Raw genomic sequence first — 25,984 nt, forward strand, 5'->3', positions numbered from 1 at the left:
GTGGAGGCAGTCGTATATTCTGAGGATTTGCACATTACTATATACTTATTTCATGTTCATGCATATTATATGAACGAACTTACACAAATACTACACACATATTGATTGGTATAAACCTACTTCTTCAAATATGTTGAAGACGTGCGGAGCCGAGCAGAGGATGAAGACGTTCCTCATAGCCTGGACGTGGTAGTTGGAGGTGAGCACCTCCGTCAGCAGCAGAATGCTAGGGTCATACGGCAGGAGGATCGTGTCTCCCAACATCTCCTGAAGCGTCCGCACCACACCTGCCACACCTGCACACACACACTATGGGTCATCATTTAAGCCAGGTTCTACCCACTCTTCTTTGCTGTTAGAGAATTATCATAGACGGAAAGCATGAATATCTGTTAGTTAGAATGTCTCATCATCATATCTCTATCTGTCAGTCGTCAGTGTGTCTGACCACCCACCTCCACCTGTCCCCTTGCCTTCAGTTGACCTGCAACACCATTTGGTGTAGCAACATGACCCCAACTGTAGCCCTGCTGGCCATACCTGGCATGACGTCATCGTACACCAGGTAGAACTGTCTGCCGGAGGTCAGGCTGATCAGGTACGACACCAGGTCAACTAAGGTCAAGTCTTCATCTGCCTTCCTGCAGGAAATGAGGATACAACATATTGTAAATAATTATGAGTTTCACCAATAGATAAAATGACCTGATCAGTTCCGCCTTTCTATCAACGAGTTTTTGTGTTAGTGATGATAACATGATGTGTGATTTTCTTAGACAAATTCTGTAACGAGGTCAGGGAGGCAGATCTTTTTTTCCAACATATTGCAAATGATTGTTCTAGTTTGAGGTTGTCTCAACTTGGTCATTGCTTGTGTTTTGTGTTTTCAAGATTCTCAATATTTTGATCTGTAAGAAACTATACCAAGATGCTAATAATAGAACGTTTGATAAATTTGATGGGAATGATTTGTAGATGAAGAGCCTATGTTCATCTGAACTTAGCCATACCCAGGTGACCCATTGAAGTGATTTAAATTTAAATGTTAAATGAACACCACACACACACACACACACACACACACACACACACACACACACACCCACCTACACACACACACACACACACAGACAGACAGACAGACACACACACACACACACACACACACACACACACACACACACACACACACAAGGAAGCAGCAGTAGACAGCAGCTCCTCCAACCTTTAACCAAGAAGCGGCTTCCCCAGGTCATTTGACGGACTGTAAAGTAGAGAAGTTGTCACAGTAGGTACCGCCACCAGCTGTCTACAACCTACTACCTAATAAATGTGTGCAATACTTACATAGCCAGAGAGAGGGCGAGGGAGCAGTTGTCACAGTAGGTACCGCCACCAGCGCCCGTGTTGACCGGTGACCTCCTCGTCCTGCCGCTGCAACAACATAATGACAACGTTCACACAACATGATGAAGGACCACAACATACCTGGCCTGGGTGACTATTAAGTCATTTAATTCTGCATCAGAATGGTGGTTGTGGATCTGATATACATCATCTTTACTATGCGAAATATTTCTTGAATGGCTGATGTACTTTCTTTAGTGAAGTGAATCAAATTGGAATTTGAATATACCACTGATATATCTGGAAATATCATGAGGGTACATATAAATGCCATCCAGTTACATAGCTGTTGGTTTTCACTGTTAGAACTATGTTTTTTGTATGTGATGTAGGGGCATTTTTAACTAGTGCATTGTTCAGTAATAAAGTTTTGGACCAGCACACGTGCGTGGATATTGCCGCGCTGGTAAATGGAGGCTGATGCTCGTCTCCCACGAGTCAGTCACTGTCCCATTCTTACGTGAGCAAAATGATCTCCAACTTGATATGAGGATGAAAAGGACGAAGTTCTGTTACGATATTGTTCACGTGAAAGCTAAAAGCATCATTCCAAGACGAAACGAAATAATATCGAAAACTCTCACTATAAAACCAGTCATTATTACTGTGAGAGAAACATAGATAAATACGTCACGAAACATTTTTCTGCCGAATCAACAAAACCTGGGTATGGAATGTTCAATAAAAGTCGTATGGATAAGACAAGATGTTTGGAGTTATGATGATATCTACGTAAGTGTTATTAATACCGGTTGTAATGATAACCAGCTGCATATTACACATTGTACTTTGTAATTAAGTTTCGCTTTAATGTTTTACATTGTATCATTTATGCAATATTCTAATGACATTTTACTGACACTAATATTCCTTTAAAGTAAAGATTTTGAACAGACTGGGTGTAAACCTGATGATTAACAGTCAATATCAAGATGACAATGAATCTTGTTGATTCTGTATAACCAAAGTGTGAGAGCAGCAGAGACGCATGTAGCCAGGCTATGGTGCCTTGTGGTGGAATGATGACGATGTCAGACCTCGCCAGACGTTTGCTGGAATCCCAGTGAGTTTTGGGAGGGTTGGTGACGTGATACGTCAGGGCAACAGGGGAGAGCCACACCACAGATGACGTGGAGCGTTCACTTCCCGTCTCATTACTGGTAGTTAAAGCGTCAATAATAAAATCAGCACCCCTGTGGTCAACCACCCTATAGACATCTGTCCCATTTTCCATTATCTCGCGGCCAGTTACACACACTGCAAAGAACTATACCATTTCTATGGGATGGATACAGGAGGAATGTTCATTTAGAAAATGATTTTTTGATCGTTTTTGTGAATAATTCTATATGTTCTTAGATTCCTAAATCATTTCTTAGTACTGGTACTAACTGACTATCCTACAGACGAGCAGATATATCTGTGTGATCAGTCATTATAACCCCACACCTCCAGCTATTACATACATTCTAATTCTGTAAGGACGTGAGGTATCTTTGATCATCATTGTGTCGGACTATCACAGTCCTCATTCCACTGCACAAGAATCGTAGTTTTGCAACAGGGATAGAATGTCATGAACATGTGTTGTCCTGTGATGGAGAAGGTGCCTCCAAGTGAAGCAGCTACGTTATTACAGTGGCAGACGCTAGTGTTTATGTTTGTGGCGGATCACGATCCCCACATTGGTCATAATGGGAGGTATTCTACCCACAATGGTGTGTGGCAGTCACCAAGACTTATGTGTGCATGAATATATATTTACGTGTATGTACTTTTTATATATGCATGTGTTTTGTGTCTGTTTTTCTAAATGTTTGGATGTGTCTTTACATATTTGACAAAAATATTAGCTTTTTGAGTGCTCAGTTTGTTTGCCAAGAAAGGATATTGACACACGTGTTTCCTGGCATATCACTGTCCTTCATACCTGCTTTGAGACTTCCATGTATCGTGATAGTTGTTCATGTAGCCTAGGGGAGGTTCAGGGACTACAGGCAGGAGGGAATCACCACACGTGGATGACTCCGACACCATCCTCAGTATGTCTTGTGTTGCGTTGAGTCGCGTCACCTGCTGCGTGGATGGAGACAAATAGAGTAGGTACAGCTAGGCTGGCATGGATCATCTGCTGGGTGGATGGAGACATACAGTAGGTACAGCTAGGCTGGCATGGATCATCTGCTGGGTGGATGGAGACAAATAGAGTAGGTACAGCTTGTCTGGCATGGATCACCTGCTGGGTGGATGGAGACAGATACAGTGTTATTGTCCTAAACAAAGAACAGAGGAAGGAGCCACGAGATGATAATTTCTCTTTAAGAATCAGTCTTACGTTCTTGGTGCAACCTCAGATGCAGAGAATAGGAAACAAGTAAGAGAGAGAGAGAGAGAGAGAGAGAGAGAGAGAGAGAGAGAGAGAGAGAGAGAGAGAGAGAGAGAGAGAGAGAGAGAGAGAGAGAGAGAGAGAGAGAGAGAGAGAGAGAGAGAGAATGCAAACGAATATGACCTTTTTTGTCTTTCCTGGCGCGACCTCGCTGGAGTAGTGATGCTGTTTCATGTGTTCCTGGGTGGCGACGTGATTAGATGAAGGCAACAAGTATGTATATGTACAGGTGTATATACGTATGTGTTTGTGAATGTATATGTATGCGTACGGTGAAAAATATGTGCGTGTGTGGGCGTTTATGTATATGATTGTGTATGTGGATAAGTTGAGCCATTCCTCGTCTGGGAGACGGGGATTAGATATATAACATATACACACACACACCCACACATATACATATACATATACATATATATATATATATATATATATATATATATATATATATATATATATATATATATATATATATATATATATATATATATATATATATATATATATATATATATATATATATATATATATAAACCCTCCCCTCCTTGTATTTTAACTTTCTAAAAGGGGAAACAGAAGAAGGAGTCACGCGGGGAGTGCTCATCCTCCTCGAAGGCTCAGAGTGGGGTGCCTAAATGTGTGTGGATGTAACCAAGATGTGAAAAAAGGAGAGATAGGTAGTATGTTTGAGGAAAGGAACCTGGATGTTTTGGCTCTGAGCGAAACGAAGCTCAAGGGTAAAGGGGAAGAGTGGTTTGGGAATGTCTTAGGAGTAAAGTCAGGGGTTAGTGAGAGGACAAGAGCAAGGGAAGGAGTAGCACTACTCCTGAATCAGGAGCGTAACAAAAGTAAATTCTAGATTGATATGGGTAAAACTGAAAGTTGATGGAGAGAGATGTGTGATTATTGGTGCATATGCACCTGGGCATGAGAAGAAAGATCATGAGAGGCAAGTGTTTTGGGAGCAGCTGAATGAGTGTGTTAGTGGTTTTGATGCACAAGACCGGGTTATAGTGATGGGTGATTTGAATGCAAAGGTGAGTAATGTGGCAGTTGAGGGAATAATTGGTATACAAGGAGTGTTCAGTGTTGTAAATGGAAATAGTGAAGAGCTTGTAGATTTATGTGCTGAAAAAGGAGTGGTGATTGGGAATACCTGGTTTAAAAAGTGAGATATACATAAGTATACGTATGTAAGTAGGAGAGATGGCCAGAGAGCGTTATTGGATTACGTGTTAATTGATAGACGCACGAAAGAGAGACTTTTGGATGTTAATGTGCTGAGAGGTGCAACTGGAGGGATGTCTGATCATTATCTTGTGGAGTGGAAGGTGAAGATTTGTGGGGGTTTTCAGAAATGAAGAGAGAATGTTGGGGTGAAGAGAGTAGTGAGAGTAAGTGAGCTTGGGAAGGAGACTTGTGTGAAGAAGTACCAGGAGAGACTGAGTACAGAATGGAAAAAGGTGAGAACAAAGGAGGTAAGGGGAGTGGGGAAGGAATGGGATGTATTTAGGGGAGCAGTGATGGCTTGCGCAAAAGATGCTTGAAGCATGAGAAGCGCGAAAAGCTAGTGAGTGGTGGGATGAAGATGTAAGATTATTAGTGAAAGAGAAGAGAGAGGCATTTGGACGATTTTTGCAGGGAAAAAATGCAAATGAGTGGGAGAGGTATAAAAGAAAGAGACAGGAGGTCAAAAGAAAGGTGCAAGAGGTGAAAAAGAGGGCAAATGAGAGTTGGGGTGAGAGAGTATCATTAAATTTCAGGGAGAATAAAAAGATGTTTTGGAAGGAAGTAAATAAAGTGCGTAAGACAAGGGAGCAAATGGGAACTTCAGTGAAGGGGGCTAATGGGGAGGTGATGACAAGTATTGGTGATGTGAGAAGGAGATGGAGTGATTATTTTGAAGGTTTCTTGAATGTGTTTGATGATAGAGTGGCAGATATAGGGTGTTTTGGTCGAGGTGGTGTGCAAAGTGAGAGGGTTAGGGAAAAATGGTAAATAGAGAAGAGGTAGTAAAAGCTTTCCGGAAGATGAAAGCCGGCAAGGCAGCAGGTTTGGATGGTATTGCAGTGGAATTTATTAAAAAAGGGGGTGACTGTATTGTTGACTGGTTGGTAAGGTTATTTAATGTATGTATGATTCATGGTGAGGTGCCTGAGGATTGTCGGAATGCTTGCATAGTGCCATTGTATAAAGGCAAAGGGGACAAGAGTGAGTGATCAAATTAAATAGGTATAAGTTTGTTGAGTATTCCCGGTAAATTATATGGGAGGGTATTGATTGAGAGGGTGAATGCTTGTACAGAGCATCAGATTGGGGAAGAGCAGTGTGGTTTCAGAAGTGGTAAAGGATGTGTGGATCAGTTGTTTGCTTTGAAGAATGTATGTGAGAAATACTTAGAAAAACAAATGGATTTGTATGTAGCATTTATGGATCTGCAGAAGGCTTATGATAGAGTTGATAGAGATTCTCTGTGGAAGGTTTGAAGAATATTTGGTGTGGGAGGCAAGTTGTTAGAAGGAGTGAAAAAGTTTTTGTCGAGGATGTAAGGCATGTGTACGTGTAGGAAAAGAGGAAAGTGATTGGTTCTTAGTGAATATAGGTTTGCGGCAGGGGTGTGTGATGTCTCCATGGTTGTTTAATTTGTTTATGGATGGGGTGGTTATGGAGGTGAATGCAAGAGTTTTGGAAAGAGGGGCAAGTATGAAGTCTGTTGTGGATGAGAGAGCTTGGGAAGTGAGTCAGTTGTTGTTCGCTGATGATACAGCGCTGGTGGCTGATTCATGTAAGAAACTGCAGAAGCTAGTGACTGAGTTTGGTAAAGTGTGTGGAAGAAGAAAGTTAAGAGTAAATGTAAATAAGAGCAAGGTTATTAGGTACAGTAGTGTTGAGGGTCAAGTCAATTGGGAGGTAAGTTTGAATGGAGAAAAACTGGAGGAAGTAAAGTGTTTTAGATATCTGGGAGTGGATCTGGCAGCGGATGGAACCATGGAAGCGGAAGTGAATCATAGGGTGGGGGAGGGGGTGAAAATTCTGGGAGCATTGAAGAATGTTTGGAAGTCGAGAACATTGTCTCGAAAAGTAAAAATAGGTATGTTTGAAGGAATAGTGGTTCCATCAATGTTGTATGGTTGCGAGGCGTGGGCTATGGATAGAGTTGTGCGCAGGATGGTGGATGTGCTGGAAATGATATGTTTGAGGATAATATGTGGTGTGAGGTGGTTTGATCGAGTAAGTAATTTAAGGGTAAGAGAGATGTGTGGAAATAAAAAGAGTGTGGTTGAGAGAGCAGAAGAGGGTGTTTTGAAATGGTTTGGTCACATGGAGAGAATGAGTGAGGAAAGATTGACCAAGAGGATATGTGTGTCAGAGGTGGAGGGAACGAGAAGAAGCGGGAGACCAAATTAGAGGTGGAAAAGATGGAGTGAAAAAGATTTTGAGTAATCGGGGCCTGAACATGCAGGAGGGTGAAAGGCGTGCAAGGAATAGAGTGAATTGGAACGATGTGGTATACCGGGGTACACGTGCTGTCAATGAATTGAATCATGGCATGTGAAGCGCCTGGGGTAAACCATGGAAAGTTGTGTGGGGCCTGGATGTGGAAAGGGAGCTGTGGTGTTGGTGCATTATTACATGACATCTAGAGACTGACTGTGAACGAATGGGCCTTTGGTGTCTTTTCCTAGCGCTACCTCGCACACATAAGGGGGGAGGGGGTTGTTATTCCATGTGTGGCGAGGTGGCGATGGGAACAAATAAAAGCAGACAGTATGAATTATGTACATGTGTATATATGTATATGTCTGTGTGTGTATATATATGTGTACATTGAGATGTATAGGTATGTATATTTGCGTGTGTGGACGTGTATGTATATACATGTGTATGTGGGAGGGTTGGGCCATTCTTTTGTCTGTTTCCTTGCGCTACCTCGATAACGCGGGAGACAGCGACAAAGCAAAATGAATAATAGATAAATGAATAATAGATAAATAAATATATATATATATATATATATATATATATATATATATATATATATATATATATATACAGTATGAATTATGTACATGTGTATATATGTATATGTCTGTGTGTGCATATATATGTGTACATTGAGATGTAAAGGTATCTATATTTGCGTGTGTGGACGTGTATGTATCTGCATGTTTATGGGGGTGGGTTGGGCCATTTCTTTCGTCTGTTTCCTTGCGCTACCTCGCAATCGCGGGAGACAGGGACCAAGCAAAATAGAAATAAAAAAAAAATATATATATATATATATATATATATATATATATATATATATATATATATATATATATATATATATATATATATATATATATACATATATGTATATATATATATATATATATATATATATATATATATATATATATATATATATATATATATATATAATTTTTTTTTTTCTTTTTTTTTTCTTTTCTTTCTTTTGAACTATTTGCCATTTCCCGCGTTAGCGAGGTAGCGTTAAGAACAGAGGACTGGGCCTTTTTTGGAATATCCTCACCTGGCCCCCTCTGTTCCTTCTTTTGGAAAATTAAAAAAAAAACGAGAGGGGAGGATTTCCAGCCCCCCGCTCCCTCCCCTTTTAGTCGCCTTCTACGACACGCAGGGAATACGTGGGAAGTATTCTTAATCCCCTATCCCCAGGGATAAATATATATATATATATATATATATATATATATATATATATATATATATATATATATATATATATATATATATATATATATATATTTATATATATATATATATATTTTTATATATATATATATATATATATATATATATATATATATATATATATATATATATATATATATATATATATATATATATATATATATATATATATATATATATATATATATATATATATATATATATATATTAAGTGAAAGATGGAGTGAAAAAGATTTTGTGTGATCGGGGCCTGAACATGCAGGAGGGTGAAAGGAGGGCAAGGAATAGAGTGAATTGGAGCGATGTGGTATACAGGGGTTGACGTGCTGTCAGTGGATTGAATCAAGGCATGTGAAGCGTCTGGGGTAAACCATGGAAAGCTGTGTAGGTATGTATATTTGCGTGTGTGGACGTGTGTATGTACATGTGTATGGGGGGGGGGGGGTTGGGCCATTTCTTTCGTCTGTTTCCTTGCGCTACCTCGCAAACGCGGGAGACAGCGACAAAGTATAAAAAAAAAAAAAAAAAAAAAAAATATTTATATATATATATATATGTATATATATATATATATATATATATATATATATATATATATATATATATATATATATATATATATATATATATATATATATATAAATATACTTATATATATATATATATATATATTTTTTTTTTTTTGTCGCTGTCTCCCGCGTTTGCGAGGTAGCGCAAGGAAACAGACGAAAGAAATGGCCCAACCCACCCCCATACACATGTATATACATACGTCCACACACGCAAATATACATACCTACACAGCTTTCCATGGTTTACCCCAGACGCTTCACATGCCTTGATTCAATCCACTGACAGCACGTCAACCCCGGTATACCACATCGCTCTAATTCACTCTATTCCTTGCACTCCTTTCACCCTCCTGCATGTTCAGGCCCCGATCATACAAAATCTTTTTCACTCCATCTTTCCACCTCCAATTTGGTCTCCCTCTTCTCCTCGTTCCCTCCACCTCCGACACATATATCCTCTTGGTCAATCTTTCCTCCCTCATTCTCTCCATGTGCCCAAACCATTTCAAAATACCCTCTTCTGCTCACTCAACCACACTCTTTTTATTTCCACACATCTCTCTTACCCTTTCGTTACTTACTCGATCAAACCACCTCACACCACACATTGTCCTCAAACATCTCATTTCCAGCACATCCATCCTCCTGCGCACAACTCTATCCATAGCCCACGCCTCGCAACCATACAACATTGTTGGAATCACTATTCCTTCAACCATACCCATTTTTGCTTTCCGAGATAATGTTCTCGACTTCCACACATTCTTCAAGGCTCCCAGAATTTTCGCCCCCTCCCCCACCCTATGATCCACTTCCGCTTCCATGGTTCCATCCGCTGCCAGATCCACTCCCAGATATCTAAAACACTTCACTTCCTCCAGTTTTTCTCCATTCAAACTCACCTCCCAATTGACTTGACCCTCAACCCTACTGTACCTAATAACCTTGCTCTTATTCACATTTACTCTTAACTTTCTTCTTTCACACACTTTACCAAACTCAGTCACCAGCTTCTGCAGTTTCTCACATGAATCATCCACCAGCGCTGTATCATCAGCGAACAACAACTGACTCACTTCCCAAGCTCTCTCCTCCACAACAGACTTCATACTTGCCCCTCTTTCCAAAACTCTTGAATTCACCTCCCTAACAACCCCATCCATAAACAAATTAAACAACCATGGGGACATCACACACCCCTGCCGCAAACCTACATTCACTGAGAACCAATCAGTTTCCCCTCTTCCTACACGTACACATGCCTTACATATATATATATATATATATATATATATATATATATATATATATATATATATATATATATATATATATATATATATATATATATATATATATATATATATATATGTAAGGTATATATATATATATATATATATATATATATATATTTTCGACGATGAAGGCCTGCACTGTGGCTGAGAGATTGACTTGGGGAGGCAGAAGTGATATTGTGACAGTGATTGTGTCAGCGTCGCGTCGCCTCGCCGCAGTGTATCGAGACAGACTTCCCCAGAACTTTTAAAGGGGAAGTAAATGTTTATAGTTGTGTTAATGGAGTGATAGTTTTCATGCATGGTGTTTTTGACAAGAAAATAGTGAAGTTGGAGAAAAATGTAGCTTAGACATTGAAGCTTATTGATACAGTGGTGAAATTGATGAGAACTGCTATTGACGTTTGTGTGAATAAATTGTACATTTCCTTTTCCATAGCCAGAGGTTGAACCATTATGTGACATTCTTTTTTTTCATTCATTTCAATCTAAAAGTTTGTTTTCTAAATTGTTTCTTACATTTTTCATATGTATATATATGTATGTGTGTGTGTGTGTGTGTATGTGCGTATGTGTGTGTATGTGTGTGTGTGTATATGTATATATATATGTATATTATCCCTGGGGATAGGGGTGAAAGAATACTTCCCACGTATTCCTCGCGTGTCGTAGAAAGCGACTAGAGGGGACGGGAGCGGGGGGCCGGAAATCCTCCCCTCCTTGTATTAACTTTCTAAAATGGGTAACAGAAGAAGGAGTCACGCGGGGAGTGATCATCCTCCTCGAAGGCTCAGAGTGGGGTGCCTAAATGTGTGTGGATGTAACCAAGATGTGAAAAAAGGAGAGATAGGTAGTATGTTTGAGGAAAGGAACCTGGATGTTTTGGCTCTGAGTGAAACGAAGCTCAAGGGTAAAGGGGAAGAGTGGTTTGGAAATGTCTGGGGAGTGAAGTCAGGGGTTAGTGAGAGGACAAGAGCAAGGGAAGGAGTAGCAATACTCCTGAAACAGGAGTTGTGGGAGTATGTGATAGAATGTAAGAAAGTAGATTCTCGATTAATATGGGTAAAATTGAAAGTTGATGGAGAGAGGTGGGTGATTATTGGTGCATATGCACCTGGGCATGAGAAGAAAGATCATGAGAGGCAAGTGTTTTGGGAGCAGCTGAATGAGTGTGTTAGCGGTTTTGATGCACGAGACCGGGTTATAGTGATGGGTGATTTGAATGCAAAGGTGAGTAATGTGGCAGTTGAGGGAATAATTGGTATGCATGGGGTGTTCAGTGTTGTAAATGGAAATGGTGAAGAGCTTGTAGATTTATGTGCTGAAAAAGGACTGATGATTGGGAATACCTGGTTTAAAAAGCGAGATATACATAAGTATACTTATGTAAGTAGGAGAGATGGCCAGAGAGCGTTATTGGATTACGTGTTAATTGACAGGCGTGCGAAAGAGAGACTTTTGGATGTTAATGTGCTGAGAGGTGCAACTGGAGGGATGTCTGATCATTATCTTGTGGAGGCTAAGGTGAAGATTAGTATGGGTTTTCAGAAAAGAGGAGTGAATGTTGGGGTGAAGAAGGTGGTGAGAGTGAGTGAGCTTGGGAAGGAGACCTGTGTGGGGAAGTACCAGGAGAGACTGTGTACAGAATGGAAAAGGGTGAGAACAATGGAAGTAAGGGGAGTGGGGGAGGAATGGGATGTATTTAGGGAATCAGTGATGGATTGCGCAAAAGATGCTTGTGGCATGAGAAGAGTGGGAGGTGGGCTGTTTAGAAAGGGTAGTGAGTGGTGGGATGAAGAAGTAAGAGTATTAGTGAAAGAGAAGAGAGAGGCATTTGGACGATTTTTGCAGGGAAAAAATGCAATTGAGTGGGAGAAGTATAAAAGAAAGAGACAGGAGGTCAAGAGAAAGGTGCAAGAGGTGAAAAAAAGGGCAAATGAGAGTTGGGGTGAGAGACTATCAGTAAATTTTAGGGAGAATAAAAAGATGTTCTGGAAGGAGGTAAATAGGGTGCGTAAGACAAGGGAGCAAATGGGAACTTCAGTGAAGGGCGTAAATGGGGAGGTGATAACAAGTAGCGGTGATGTGAGAAGGAGATGGAATGAGTATTTTGAAGGTTTGTTGAATGTGTCTGATGACAGAGTAGCAGATATAGGGTGTTTTGGTCGAGGTGGTGTGCAAAGTGAGAGGGTTAGGGAAAATGATTTGGTAAACAGAGAAGAGGTAGTAAAAGCTTTGCGGAAGATGAAAGCCGGCAAGGCAGCAGGTTTGGATGGTATTGCAGTGGAATTTATTAAAAAAGGGGTGACTGTATTGTTGACTGGTTGGTAAGGTTATTTAATGTATGTATGACTCATGGTGAGGTGCCTGTGGATTGGCGGAATGCGTGCATAGTGCCATTGTACAAAGGCAAAGGGGATAAGAGTGAGTGTTCAAATTACAGAGGTATAAGTTTGTTGAGTATTCCTGGTAAATTATATGGGAGGGTATTGATTGAAAGGGTGAAGGCATGTACAGAGCATCAGATTGGGGAAGAGCAGTGCGGTTTCAGAAGTGGTAGAGGATGTGTGGATCAGGTGTTTGCTTTGAAGAATGTATGTGAGAAATACTTAGAAAAGCAAATGGATTTGTATGTAGCATTTATGGATCTGGAGAAGGCATATGATAGAGTTGATAGAGATGCTCTGTGGAAGGTATTAAGAATATATGGTGTGGGAGGAAAGTTGTTAGAAGCAGTGAAAAGTTTTTATCGAGGATGTAAGGCATGTGTACCTGTAGGAAGAGAGGAATGTGATTGGTTCTCAGTGAATGTAGGTTTGCGGCAGGGGTGTGTGATGTCTCCATGGTTGTTTAATTTGTTTATGGATGGGGTTGTTAGGGAGGTAAATGCAAGAGTCCTGGAAAGAGGGGCAAGTATGAAGTCTGTTGGGGATGAGAGAGCTTGGGAAGTGAGTCAGTTGTTGTTCGCTGATGATACAGCGCTGGTGGCGGATTCATGTGAGAAACTGCAGAAGCTGGTGACGGAGTTTGGTAAAGTGTGTGGAAGAAGAAAGTTAAGAGTAAATGTGAATAAGAGCAAGGTTATTAGGTACAGTAGGGTTGAGGGTCAAGTCAATTGGGAGGTGAGTTTGAATGGTGAGAGGCTGGAGGAAGTGAAGTGTTTTAGATATCTGGGAGTGGATCTGGCAGCGGATGGAACCATGGAAGCGGAAGTGGATCATAGGGTGGGGGAGGGGGCGAAAATTTTGGGAGCCTTGAAAAATGTGTGGAAGTCGAGAACATTATCCCGGAAAGCAAAAATGGGTATGTTTGAAGGAATAGTAGTTCCAACAATGTTGTATGGTTGCGAGGCGTGGGCTATGGATAGAGTTGTGCGCAGGAGGATGGATGTGCTGGAAATGAGATGTTTGAGGACAATGTGTGGTGTGAGGTGGTTTGATCGAGTAAGTAACGTAAGGGTAAGAGAGATGTGTGGAAATAAAAAGAGCGTGGTTGAGAGAGCAGAAGAGGGTGTTTTGAAATGGTTTGGGCACATGGAGAGAATGAGTGAGGAAAGATTGACCAAGAGGATATATGTGTCGGAGGTGGAGGGAACGAGGAGAAGAGGGAGACCAAATTGGAGGTGGAAAGATGGAGTGAAAAGGATTTTGTGTGATCGGGGCCTGAACATGCAGGAGGGTGAAAGGAGGGCAAGGAATAGAGTGAATTGGAGCGATGTGGTATACAGGGGTTGACGTGCTGTCAGTGGATTGAATCAAGGCATGTGAAGCGTCTGGGGTAAACCATGGAAAGCTGTGTAGGTATGTATATTTGCGTGTGTGGACGTGTGTATGTACATGTGTATGGGGGGGGGTTGGGCCATTTCTTTCGTCTGTTTCCTTGCGCTACCTCGCAAACGCGGGAGACAGCGACAAAGTATAAAAAAAAAAAAAAAAAAATGTATATATATATATATATATATATATATATATATATATATACATATATATATATATATATACATATATATATATATATATATATATATATATATATATATATATATATATATATATATATATATATATATATATATATATATATATATATATATATATATATATATATATATATATATATATATATATATGGTACTTCCTCACACAAGTCTCATTCCCAAGCTCACTTACTCTCACCACCCTCTTCACCCCAACATTCACTCTTCTTTTCTGAAAACCCATACAAATCTTCACCTTAGCCTCCACAAGATAATGATCAGACATCCCTCCAGTTGCACCTCTCAGCACATTTATATCCAAAAGGCTCTCTTTCGCGCGCCTTTCAATTAACACGTAATCCAATAACGCTCTCTGGCCATCTCTCCTACTTATATACGTATACTTATGTATATCTCGCTTTTTAAATCAGGTATTCCCAATCACCAGTCCTTTTTCAGCACATAAATCTACAAGCTCTTCACCATTTCCATTTACAACACTGAACACCCCATGTATACCAATTATTCCCTCAACTGCCACATTACTCACCTTTGCATTCAAATCACCCATCACTATAACCCGGTCGCGTGCATCAAAACCACTAACACACTCATTCAGCTGCTCCCAAAACACTTGTCTCTCATGATCTTTCTTCTCTTGCCCAGGTGCATATGCACCAATAATCACCCATCTCTCTCCATCAACTTTCAGTTTTACCCATATTAATCGAGAATTTACTTTCTTACATTCTATCACATACTCCCACAACTCCTGTTTCAGGAGTACTGCTACTCCTTCCCTTGCTCTTGTCCTCTCGCTAACCCCTGACTTTACTCCCAAGACATTCCCAAACCACTCTTCCCCTTTACCCTTGAGCTTCGTTTCACTCAGAGCCAAAACATCCAGGTTCCTTTCCTCAAACATACTACCTATCTCTCCTTTTTTCACATCTTGGTTACATCCACACACATTTAGACACCCCAGCCTGAGTCTACGAGGAGTATGAGCACTCCCCGCGTGACTCCTTCTGTTTCCCATTTTTTTTTAGAATGTTAAAAGTCTTGGGCGAGGTGGTGTGCAAAGTGAGAGGGTTGGGGAAAATGATTTGGTAAACAGAGAAGAGGTAGTAAAAGCTTTGCGGAAGATGAAAGTCGGCAAGGCAGAAGGTTTGGATGGTACTGCAGTGGAGTTTATTAAAAAAGGGGGTGACTGTATTGTTGACTGGTTGGTAAGGTTATTTAATGTATGTATGACTCATGGTGAGGTGCCTGAGGATTGGCGAAATGCGTGCATAGGGCCATTGTACAAAGGGAAAGGGGATAAGAGTGAGTGCTCAAATTACAGAGGTATAAGTTTGTTGAGTATTCCTGGTAAATTATATGGGAGGGTATTGATTGAGAGGGTGAAGGCATGTACAGAGCATCAGACTGGGGAAGAGCACTGTGGTTTCAGAAGTGGTAGAGGATGTGTGGATCAGTTGTTTGCTTTGAAGAATGTATGTGAGAAATACTTAGAAAAGCAAATGGATTTGTATGTAGCATTTATGGATCTGGAGAAGGCATATGATAGAGTTGATAGAAATGCTCTGTGGAAGGTATTACGAATATATGGTGTTGGTGGCAAGTTGTTAGAAGCAGTGAAAAGTTTTTATCGAGGATGTATGGGATGTGTACGTGTAGGAAGAGAAGAAAGTGATTGGTTTTCAGTGAATGTAGGTTTGCGGCAGGGGTGTGTGATGTCTCCATGGTTGTTTAATTTGTTTATGGATGGGGTTGTTAGGGAAGTGAATGCAAGAGTTTTGGAAAGAGGGGCAAGAATGAAGTCTGTTGGGGATGAGAGAGCTTGGGAAGTGAGTCAGTTGTTGTTCGCTGATGATACAGTGCTGGTGGCTGATTCATGTGAGAAAGTGCAGAAGCTGGTGACTGAGTTTGGTAAAGTGTGTGAAAGAAGAAAGTTAAGAGTAAATGTGAATAAGAGCAAGCTTATTAGGTACAGTAGGTTGAGGGTCAAGTCAATTGGGAGGTAAGTTTGAATGGAGAAAAACTGGAGGAAGTAAAGTGTTTTAGATATCTGGAAATGGATCTGACAGCGGATGGAACCATGGAAGCGGAAGTGAATCATAGGATGGGGGAGGGGGCGAAAATCCTGGGAGCCTTGAAGAATGTGTGAAAGTCGAGAACATTACCCCTGAAAGTAAAAATGGGTATGTTTGAAGGAATAGTGGTTCCAACAATGTTGTATGGTTACGAAGCGTGGGCTATGGATAGAGTTGTGCGCAGGAGGGTGGATGTGCTGGAAATGAGATGTTTGAGGACAATGTGTGGTGTGAGGTGGTTTGATCGAGTAAGAAATGTAAGGGTAAGAGAGATGTGTGGAAATAAAAAGAGCGTGGTTGAGAGAGCAGAAGAGGGTGTTTTGAAATGGTTTGGGCACATGGAGAGAATAGGTGAGGAAAGATTGACACAAGAGGATATATGTGTCGGAGGTGGAAAGAACGAGGAGAAGTGAGAGACCAAATTGGAGGTGGAAAGATGGAGTGAAAAAGATTTTGAGTGATCGGGGCCTGAAGATGCAGGAGGGTGAAAGGCGGACAAGGAATAGAGTGAATTGGATCGATGTGGTATACCGGGGTTGACGTGCTGTCAGTGGATTGAATCAGGGCATGTGAAGCGTCTGGGGTAAACCATAGAAAGCTGTGTGGGGCCTGGATGTGGAAAGGGAGCTCTGGTTTCGGGCATTATTACATGACAGCTAGAAACTGAGTGTGAACGAATGAGGTCTTTGTTGTCTTTTCCTAGCGCTACCCGGCACACATGAGGGGGGAGGGGGATGGTATTCCATGTGTGGCGAGGTGGCGATGGGAATGAATAAAGGCAGACAGTGTGAATTGTGTGCATGGGTATATATGTATGTGTCTGTATGTGTATATATATGTGTACATTGAGATGTATAGGTATGTATATTTGCGTGTGTGGACGTGTGTGTATATACATGTGTATGGGGGTGGGTTTGGCCATTTCTTTCGTCTGTTTCCTTGCGCTACCTCGCAAACGCGGAAGACAGCGACAAAGCAAAATATAAGAGCAAAATATATATATATATATATATATATATATATATATATATATATATATATATATATATATATATTTGATATATATATAAATATATATATATATATATATATATATATATATATATATATATATATATATATATATATATATATATATATATATATATATATATATATATATATATATATATATATATATATATCCCTGGGGATACGGGAAAAAGAATACTTCCCACGCATTCCTCACGTGTCGTAGAAGGCGACTAAAGGGGACGGGAGTGGGGACTGGAAACCCTCCCCTCCTTGTGTTTTAAGTTTCTAATAGTGGAAACAGAAGAAGGAGTCACACGGGGAGTGCTCATCCTCCTCGAAGGCTCAGAGTGGGGTGTCTAAATGTGTGTGGATGTAACCAACATGAGAAAAAAGGAGAGATACGTAGTATGTTTGAGGAAAGGAACCTGGATGTTTTGGCTCTGAGTCAAACGATGCTCAAGGGTAAAAGGGAAGAGTGGCTTGGGAGTGTCTTGGGAGTAAAGTCAGGGGCTAGTGAGAAGACAAGTAGTAATACTCCTGAAACAGTATTTGTGGGAGTATGTGATAGAGTGTAAGAAAGTAAACTCTAGATTGATATGTGTAAAACTGAAAGTGGATGGAGAGAGATGGGTGATTATTGGTGCATATGCACCTAGGCATGAGAAGAATGATCATGAGAGGCAAGTGTTTTGGGGATTAGCTAAGTGAGTGTGTTAATAGTTTTGATGCACGAGATCGGGTTATAGTGATGGCTGACTTGAAAGCAAAGGTGAGGCAATAATTGATGTACATAGGGTGTTCGGTGTTTTAAATGGAAATGTTTTGAAAAAGGTCTGGTGATTGGGAATACCTGGTTTAAAAAGAGAGATATACATAAGTATACGTATATAAGTAGGAGAGAAGGCCAGAGAGCGTTATTGAATTTTCTGTTAATTGATAGGCGTGCGAAAGAGAGACTTTTGGATGTTAATGTGCTGAGAGCTGCAACTTGAGGGATGTCTGATCATTATCTTGTGAAGGTGAAGGTGAAGATTTGTAGGGGTTTTCAGAAAAGAAAAGAGAATGTTGGGGTGAAAAGAGTGCTGAGAGTAAGTGAGCTTAGGAAAGAGACTTGTGTGAGGAAGTATCAGGAGAGACTGAGTATAGAATGGAAAAAGGTGAGAAGAAAAGGCGCAAGGGGAGTGGGGGGGGAATGGGATGTATTTAGGGAAGCAGTGATGGCTTCCACAAAAGATGCTTGTGGCATGAAAGGTTTGGGAGGTGGGCAGATTAGAATGGGTAGTGAGTGGTGGAAAGTTGAAGTAAGATTATTAGTGAAAGAGAAGAGAGAGGCATTTGGACAATTTTTGCAGGAAAATAATACAAATGAGTGGGAGATGCATAAAAGAAAGAGGCAGGAGGTCAAGAGAAAGGAGGAAGAGGTGAAAAAGAGGGCAAATGAGAGTTGGGGTGACAGAGTATCATTAAATTTTAGGGAGAATAAAAAGATTTTTAGAAGGATGTAAATAAAGAGCGTAAGACAAGGGAATCAATAAGAACCTCAGCGAAGGGGGCTAATGGGGAGGTGATAACAAGTAGTGGTGATGTGAGAAAGAGATGGAGTGAGTATTTTAAGGTTTATTAAATGTGTTTGATGATAGAGTGGCAGATATAGGGCGTTTTGGTCGAGGTGGCGTGGAAAGTGAGAGGGTTAGGGAAAATGATTTGGTGAACAGGGAACAGGTAGTAAAAGCTTTGCGGAGGATGAAAGCCGGCAAGGCAGCGGGTTTGGATGGTATTGCAGTGGAATTTATTAAAAAAGGGTGTGACTGTATTGTTGACTGGTTGGTAAGGTTTTTTAATGTATGTATGACTCATGGTGAGGTGCTTGAGGATTGGCGGACTCCTTGCATAGTGCCATTACAAAAAGGAAAAGGGGAAAAAATGAGTGCTCAAATTACAGAGGTATAGCTTTGTTGAGTATTCCTGGGAAATTATATGGGAGGGTATTGATTGAGAAGGTGAAGGCATGTACAGAGCATCAGTACTGGGAGAGAGCAGTGTGGTTTCAGAAGTGGGAGGGGATGTGTGGATCAGGTGTTTGCTTTGAAGACTGTATGTGAGAAATACTTAGAAAAGCAAATGGATTTGTATGTAGCATTTATGGATCTGGAGAAGATATATAATAGAGCTGAAAGAGATGCTTTGTGGAACGTATTAAGAATATATGGTGTTGGAGGCAAGTTGTTAGAAGCAGTGAAAAGTTTTTATCGAGGATGTAAGGCATGTGTACGTGTAGGAAGAAGGGAGAGTGATTGGTTTCCCGTGAATGTAGGTTTGCGCTAGGGTTGTGTGATGTCTCCATGGTTGTTTAAGTATGCAAGGTTGCAAGTATGCAGTCTCTTGTGGATGAGAGAGCTTTGGAAGTGACTCAGTTGTTGTTTGCTGAAGATACATCGCTGGTGGCTGATTCGTGTGAGAAATAGCAGAAGCTGGTGACAGAGATTGGTAAAGTGTGGGAAAGAAGAAAGTTGAGAGTAAATGTGAATAAGAGCAAGGGTATTAGGTGCAGTAGCGTTGAGGGACAAGTCAAGTCAAGTGAAGTGAAGTGTTTTAGATATCTGGTAGTGGATTTGGCAGCGGATGGAACCATGGAAGCGTAAGTGAATCATAGGGTGGGGGAGGGGGCTAAAATCCTGGGAGCCTTGAAGAATGTGTGGAAATCGAGAACATTATCTCAGAAAGCAAAAATGGGTATGTTTGAAGGAATAGTGGTTCCAACAATGTTATATGGTTGCTAGACATGGGCTATGAATAGAGTTGTGTGGAGGTGGGTGGATGTGCTGGAAATGAGATGTTTGAGGACAATATGTGGTGTGAGGTGGTTTGATCGAGTAAATAATAATAGGGTACGAGAGATGTGTTGTAATATCAAGAGCGTGGTTGAGGGAGCAGAAGAGGGGGTTTTGAAATGTTTTGGTCACATGGAGAGAATGAGTGAGGAATGATTGATCAAAAGGATATATGCGTCTGAGGTGGAGGGAACGAGAAGTGGGAGACCAAATTGGAGATGGAAAGATGGAGTGAAAAAGATTTTGAGTGATCGGGGCCTGAACATGCAGGAGGGTGAAAGGCGTGCAAGGAATAGAGTGAATTGGAACGATGTGGTATATCGGGTCGACGTGCTGTTAATGGATTGAACCACGGGATATGAAGCGTCTGGGGTAAACCATGGAAAGTTCTTTGGGGCCTGGATATGGAAAGGGAGCTGTGGTTTCGGTGTATCATTACATGACAGCTAGAGACTGAGTGTGAACGAAAGTGGCCTATGTTATCTTTTCCTAGCGCTACTTCTAGCATATTTTGCGGTAGGGGGTTGTTATTTCATGTGTGGCGGAGAGGCGATGGGAATGAATAAAGGCAGACAGTATGAATTATGTACATGTGTATATATGTATATATCTGTGTGTGCATACATTGAGCTATGTAGGTACGTATATTTGCGAGTGTGGACGTGTATGTATATACATGTGTATGTGGGTGGGTTGGGCAATTCTTTGATTTGTTTCCTTGCGCTACCTCGCTAACGCGGGAGACAGAACTTTCCATGGTTTACCCCAGACGCTTCACGTGCCCTGGTTCAATCCATTGACAGCACCTCGACCCCGGTATACCACATCGTTCCAATTCACTCTATTCCTTGCAAGCCTTTCACCCTCCTGCATGTCCAGGCCCCGATCACTCAAAATCTTTTTCACTAAATCTTTCCACCTTCAATTTGGTCTTCCACTTCTCCTCCCTCCCTCCACCTCTGACACATATATCCTCTTGGTCAATCTTTCCTCACTCATTCTCTCCATGTGACCAAACCATTTCAAAACATCCTCTTCTCTCTCAACCAAACTCTTTTCATTTCCACATATCTCTCTTACCCTCACATTACTTACTCGATCAATCCACCTCACACCACATATTGTCCTCTAACATCTCATTTCCAGCACATCCACCCTCCTCTGCACAACTCTATCCATAGCCCATACCTCGCAACCATACAACATTGTTGGAACCACTATTCCTTCAAACATACCCATTTTGCTTTCCGAGATAATGTTCTCGACTTCCACACATTCTTCAAGGCTCCCAGAATTTTAGCCCACACACCCACCCTATGATTCACTTCCGCTTCCATGGTTTCATCCGCTGCCAGATCCACTCCCAGATATCTAAAACACTTTACTTCCTCCAGTTTTTCTCCATTCAAACTTACCTCCCAGTTGACTTGACCCTCAACCCTACTGTACCTAATAACCTTGCTCTTATTCACATTTACTCAACTTTCTTCTTACACACTCTACACCAAACTCAGTCACCAGCTTCTGCAGTTTCTCAAATGAATCAGCCATCAGCGCTGTATCATCAGCGAACAACAACTGACACTTCCCAAGCTCTCTCATCCACAACAGACTGCATACTTGCCCCTCTTTCCAAAACTCTTGCATTCACCTCCCTAATAACCCCATCCATAAACAAATTAAACAACCATGGAGACATCACGCATCCCTGCCGCAAACCTACATTCACTGACAACCAATCACTTTCCTCTCTTCCTACACGTACACGTGCCTTACATCCTCGATAAAAACTTTTCACTGCTTCTAGCAACTTGCCTCCTACACCATATATTTTTAATACCTTACACAGAACATCTCTATCAATTCTGCCATGTGCCTTCTTATTTAGTTTGCTTTGTCGCTGTCTCCCGCGTTAGCGAGGTAGCGCAAGGAAACATACGAAAGAATGGCCCAACCCACCCACATACTCATGTATATACATACACGTCCACGCACGTACATATATATATCTATACATCTCAATGTACACATATATATACACACACAGATATATACATATATACACATATAAATGATTCATACTGTCTGCCTTTATTTATTCCCATCGCCACACCGCCACACATGGAATAACAACCCCCTCCCCCCTAATGTGTGCGAGGTAGCTCTAGGAAAAGACAACAAAGGCCCCATTCGTTCACACTCAGTCTCTAGCTGTCATGTAATAATGCACCGAAACCACAGCTCCCTTTCCACATCCAGGCCCCACAGAAGTTTCCATGGTTTACCCCAGACGCTTCACATGCACTGGTTCAATCCATTGACAGCACCTCGACCCCGTTATCCCACATCGTTCCAATTCACTCTATTCCTTGCACGCCTTTCACCCTCCTGCATGTTCAGGCCCCGATCACTCAAAATCTTTTTCACTATTATCTTTCCACCTCCAATTTGGTCTCCCACTTCTCCTCGTTCCCTCCACCTCTGACACATATATCCTCTTGGTCAATCTTTCCTCACTCATTCTCTCCATGTGACCAAACCATTTTAAAACACCATCTTCTTCTCTTTCAACCACACTTTTTTTTATTTCCACACATCTCTCTTACCCTTACATTACTTGCTCGATCAAACCACCTCACACAACATATTGTCCTCAAACATCTCATTTCCAGGACATCAACCCTCCTGCGCACAACTCTATCCATAGCCCACGCCTCGCAACCATACAACAATGTTGGAACCAATATTCCTTCAAACATACCCATTTTTGCTTTCCGCGATAATATGTATATATATATATATATATATATATATATATATATATATATATATATATATATATATATATATATATATATTTTTTTTTTTTTTTTTGCTTTGTCGCTGTCTCCCGCGTTTGCGAAGTAGCGCAAGGAAACACACGAAAGAAATGGCCCAACCCACCCCCATACACATGTATATACATTCGTCCACACACGCAAATATACATATCTACACAGCTTTCCATGGTTTACCCCAGACGCTTCACATGTCCTGATTCAATCCACTGACAGCACATCAACCCCGGTATACCACATCGATCCAATTCACTCTATTCCTTGCCCTCCTTTCACCCTCCTGCATGTTCAGGTCCCGATCACTCAAAATCTTTTTCACTCCATCTTTCCACCTTCAATTTGGTCTCCCACTTCCCCTCGTTCCCTCCACCTCCGACACATATATCCTCTTGGTCAATCTTTCCTCACTCATTCTCTCCATGTGCCCAAACCATTTCAAAACACCCTCTTCTGCTCTCTCAACCACGTTCTTTTTATTTCCACACATCTCTCTTACCCTTACGTTACTTACTCGATCAAACCACCTCACACCACACATTGTCCTCAAACATCTTATTTCCAGCACATCCATCCTCCTGCGCACAACTCTATCCATAGCCCATGCCTCGCAACCATACAACATTGTTGGAACCACTATTCCTTCAAACACCCATTTTTGCTTTTCGAGATAATGTTCTCGACTTCCACACATTCTTCAAGGCTCCCAGAATTTTCGCCCCCTCCCCCACCCTATGATCTACTTCCGCTTCCATGGTTCCATCCGCTGCCAGATCCACTCCCAGATATCTAAAACACTTTACTTACTCCAATTTTTCTTTATTCAAACTTACCTCCCAATTGACTATACCCTTAACCCTACTGTACCTAATAACCTTGCTCTTGTTCACATTTACTCTTAACTTTCTTCTTTCACACACTTTACCAAACTCAGTCACCAGCTTCTGCAGTTTCTCACATGAATCAGCCACCGGCGCTTTATCATCAGCGAACAACAACTGACTCACTTCCCAAGCTCTCTCATCCCCAACAGACTTCATACTTGCCCCTCTTTCCAAAACTCTTGCATTCACCTCCCTAACAACCCCATCCATAAACAAATTAAACAACCATGGAGACATCACACACCCCTGCCGCAAACCTACATTCACTGAGAACCAATCACTTTCCTCTCTTCCTACACGTACACATGCCTTACATCCTCGATAAAAACTTTTCACTGCTTCTAACAACTTGCCTCCCACACCATATATATATATATATATATATATATATATATATATATATATATATATATATATATATATATATATATATATATATATATATATATATATATATATTTTTTTTTTTTTTTTTTTTTTTTTTTTTGCTGTCTCCCACGTTTGCGAGGTAGCGCAAGGAAACAGCTACCTCGCAAACGCGGGAGACAGCGACAAAGCAAAAAAAAAAAAAAAAAAAAAATCTTAAATGAAATAGCATGCTTGGGATCTTAGAGAAATTTTCAAACATATTCCATTCGCAGTGGTACACATTTTTTAGGAACTAACAAACGCTTTAAGACATTTAGTGTTAATAGAGAATTTAAGTGAACAGCTCTGATAGCGATTTTGTGATATCCTGTGACAGGCTGAAGGTGAAATATGTGTATGTTGATATAACTATCACCTGGGAAACGCAGAATTAGCTTCAGGTATTTCCTTCCAATGGCATACTGAGAGGCAGCCCAGCATCTGGCAGACTCTAAGTGAGGAAGTCATTCACTTGTTCTAGGTTACGTAGCAGAAACAGAAGCAGATGTGTACATTTACTCCCGCCAGGCTCTTGTTATTTTGTCATCTTCGAGACAGATGGTTGGTATGAGGCTACAACGGTCATTTAACTCCATTAGTTTGGTAGCAACAGCAGTGCCACTATATAACTATGGTGAAATGATCATAGACAGATCCAGCAGTGCAGGTGACTGACTGCAGACCAGAGGCAGATTCAGCAGTGCAGGTGACTGACTATATACCATGAAATAAATCACTAACCTGTGATGTATTATACAGTAGCAGTAGGTCCTGCAGCTTGGCTTGTTGACTGTACCCAGCATCATAAGTCAACACCAGATCACATTCCCTCAGCTCTTGCCTCTCTACATCTCCCAACGCTTGACTCAGTAATTCTGCATCTGCTAACAGTATAGAAACACCCTCAGCGTTTTGTATATCCAGCGTCTCCAAATGTATTTCCTTTATAACCGTTTTTCTTCTTAATGTGTTTGATGCCCCACCATAAGCTGCTGATGAACATTTCAAATATAGTTTTGTAACGCATATATCATTACCGTATTTACTGACAGATGGGAAGGGTTCTGTCTGCTCTCCTTCACTTTGGGACGGTAAAGGACTTGGGAGAGTCACCACTTCCAGTCCAATGTAAGGCAGAGTCTCCTGGTGGTAGGTCTTGTTACTTGAGGACTTCCCTGCAGTATCTATGTGGCCTTCCCCAGATGCTGATAAAGTCATAATCAGTATCCATACCATCCACTGAGGTCCCATCACATCAGTTTACCTAAAGCAAGAGAAGATCTCTTCTGATATAGTATCTGAGGCCTATGAAATTTTGTTATTAGTAAACTCATAACAGGTGGGATATCTGATCATGGCGGTAGCAAGGGTGAAGATCTGTAGTGGCTTTAGGGAAAGAGGAAACTAAATGAATGGGGAGAGGGCAGTGAAAGAGACGGAACTTGTAAAGAAGCAGCAGTAAGTATTAAGTACAGAATGCCATCAGAACACTAATGGGCACGAGACTAGAAAAGGAAAGGAATCCATAAACATATTATACAAACAATTCCTTCTCTCCACTATAA

General features: G+C 41.0%; 1 protein-coding gene across 1 annotated transcript; it reads right to left on the reverse strand.

The window, feature by feature from the left end:
• Positions 1–1,343: 1,343 nt before the first annotated feature.
• LOC139753535 (uncharacterized) lies at positions 1,344–25,679 on the reverse strand. Its single transcript, XM_071670183.1, has 3 exons — positions 25,161–25,679; positions 3,338–3,483; positions 1,344–1,434 (listed from the first exon to the last, which is right to left on the reverse strand). The coding sequence occupies exons 1-3, from the start codon at positions 25,668–25,670 to the stop codon at positions 1,344–1,346; spliced, it is 747 nt and encodes a 248-aa protein (XP_071526284.1). The 5' UTR covers positions 25,671–25,679.
• Positions 25,680–25,984: the final 305 nt, after the last annotated feature.

Source organism: Panulirus ornatus, chromosome 14, assembly GCF_036320965.1.
Source record: "Panulirus ornatus isolate Po-2019 chromosome 14, ASM3632096v1, whole genome shotgun sequence".
NCBI lineage: Eukaryota > Metazoa > Arthropoda > Malacostraca > Decapoda > Palinuridae > Panulirus > Panulirus ornatus.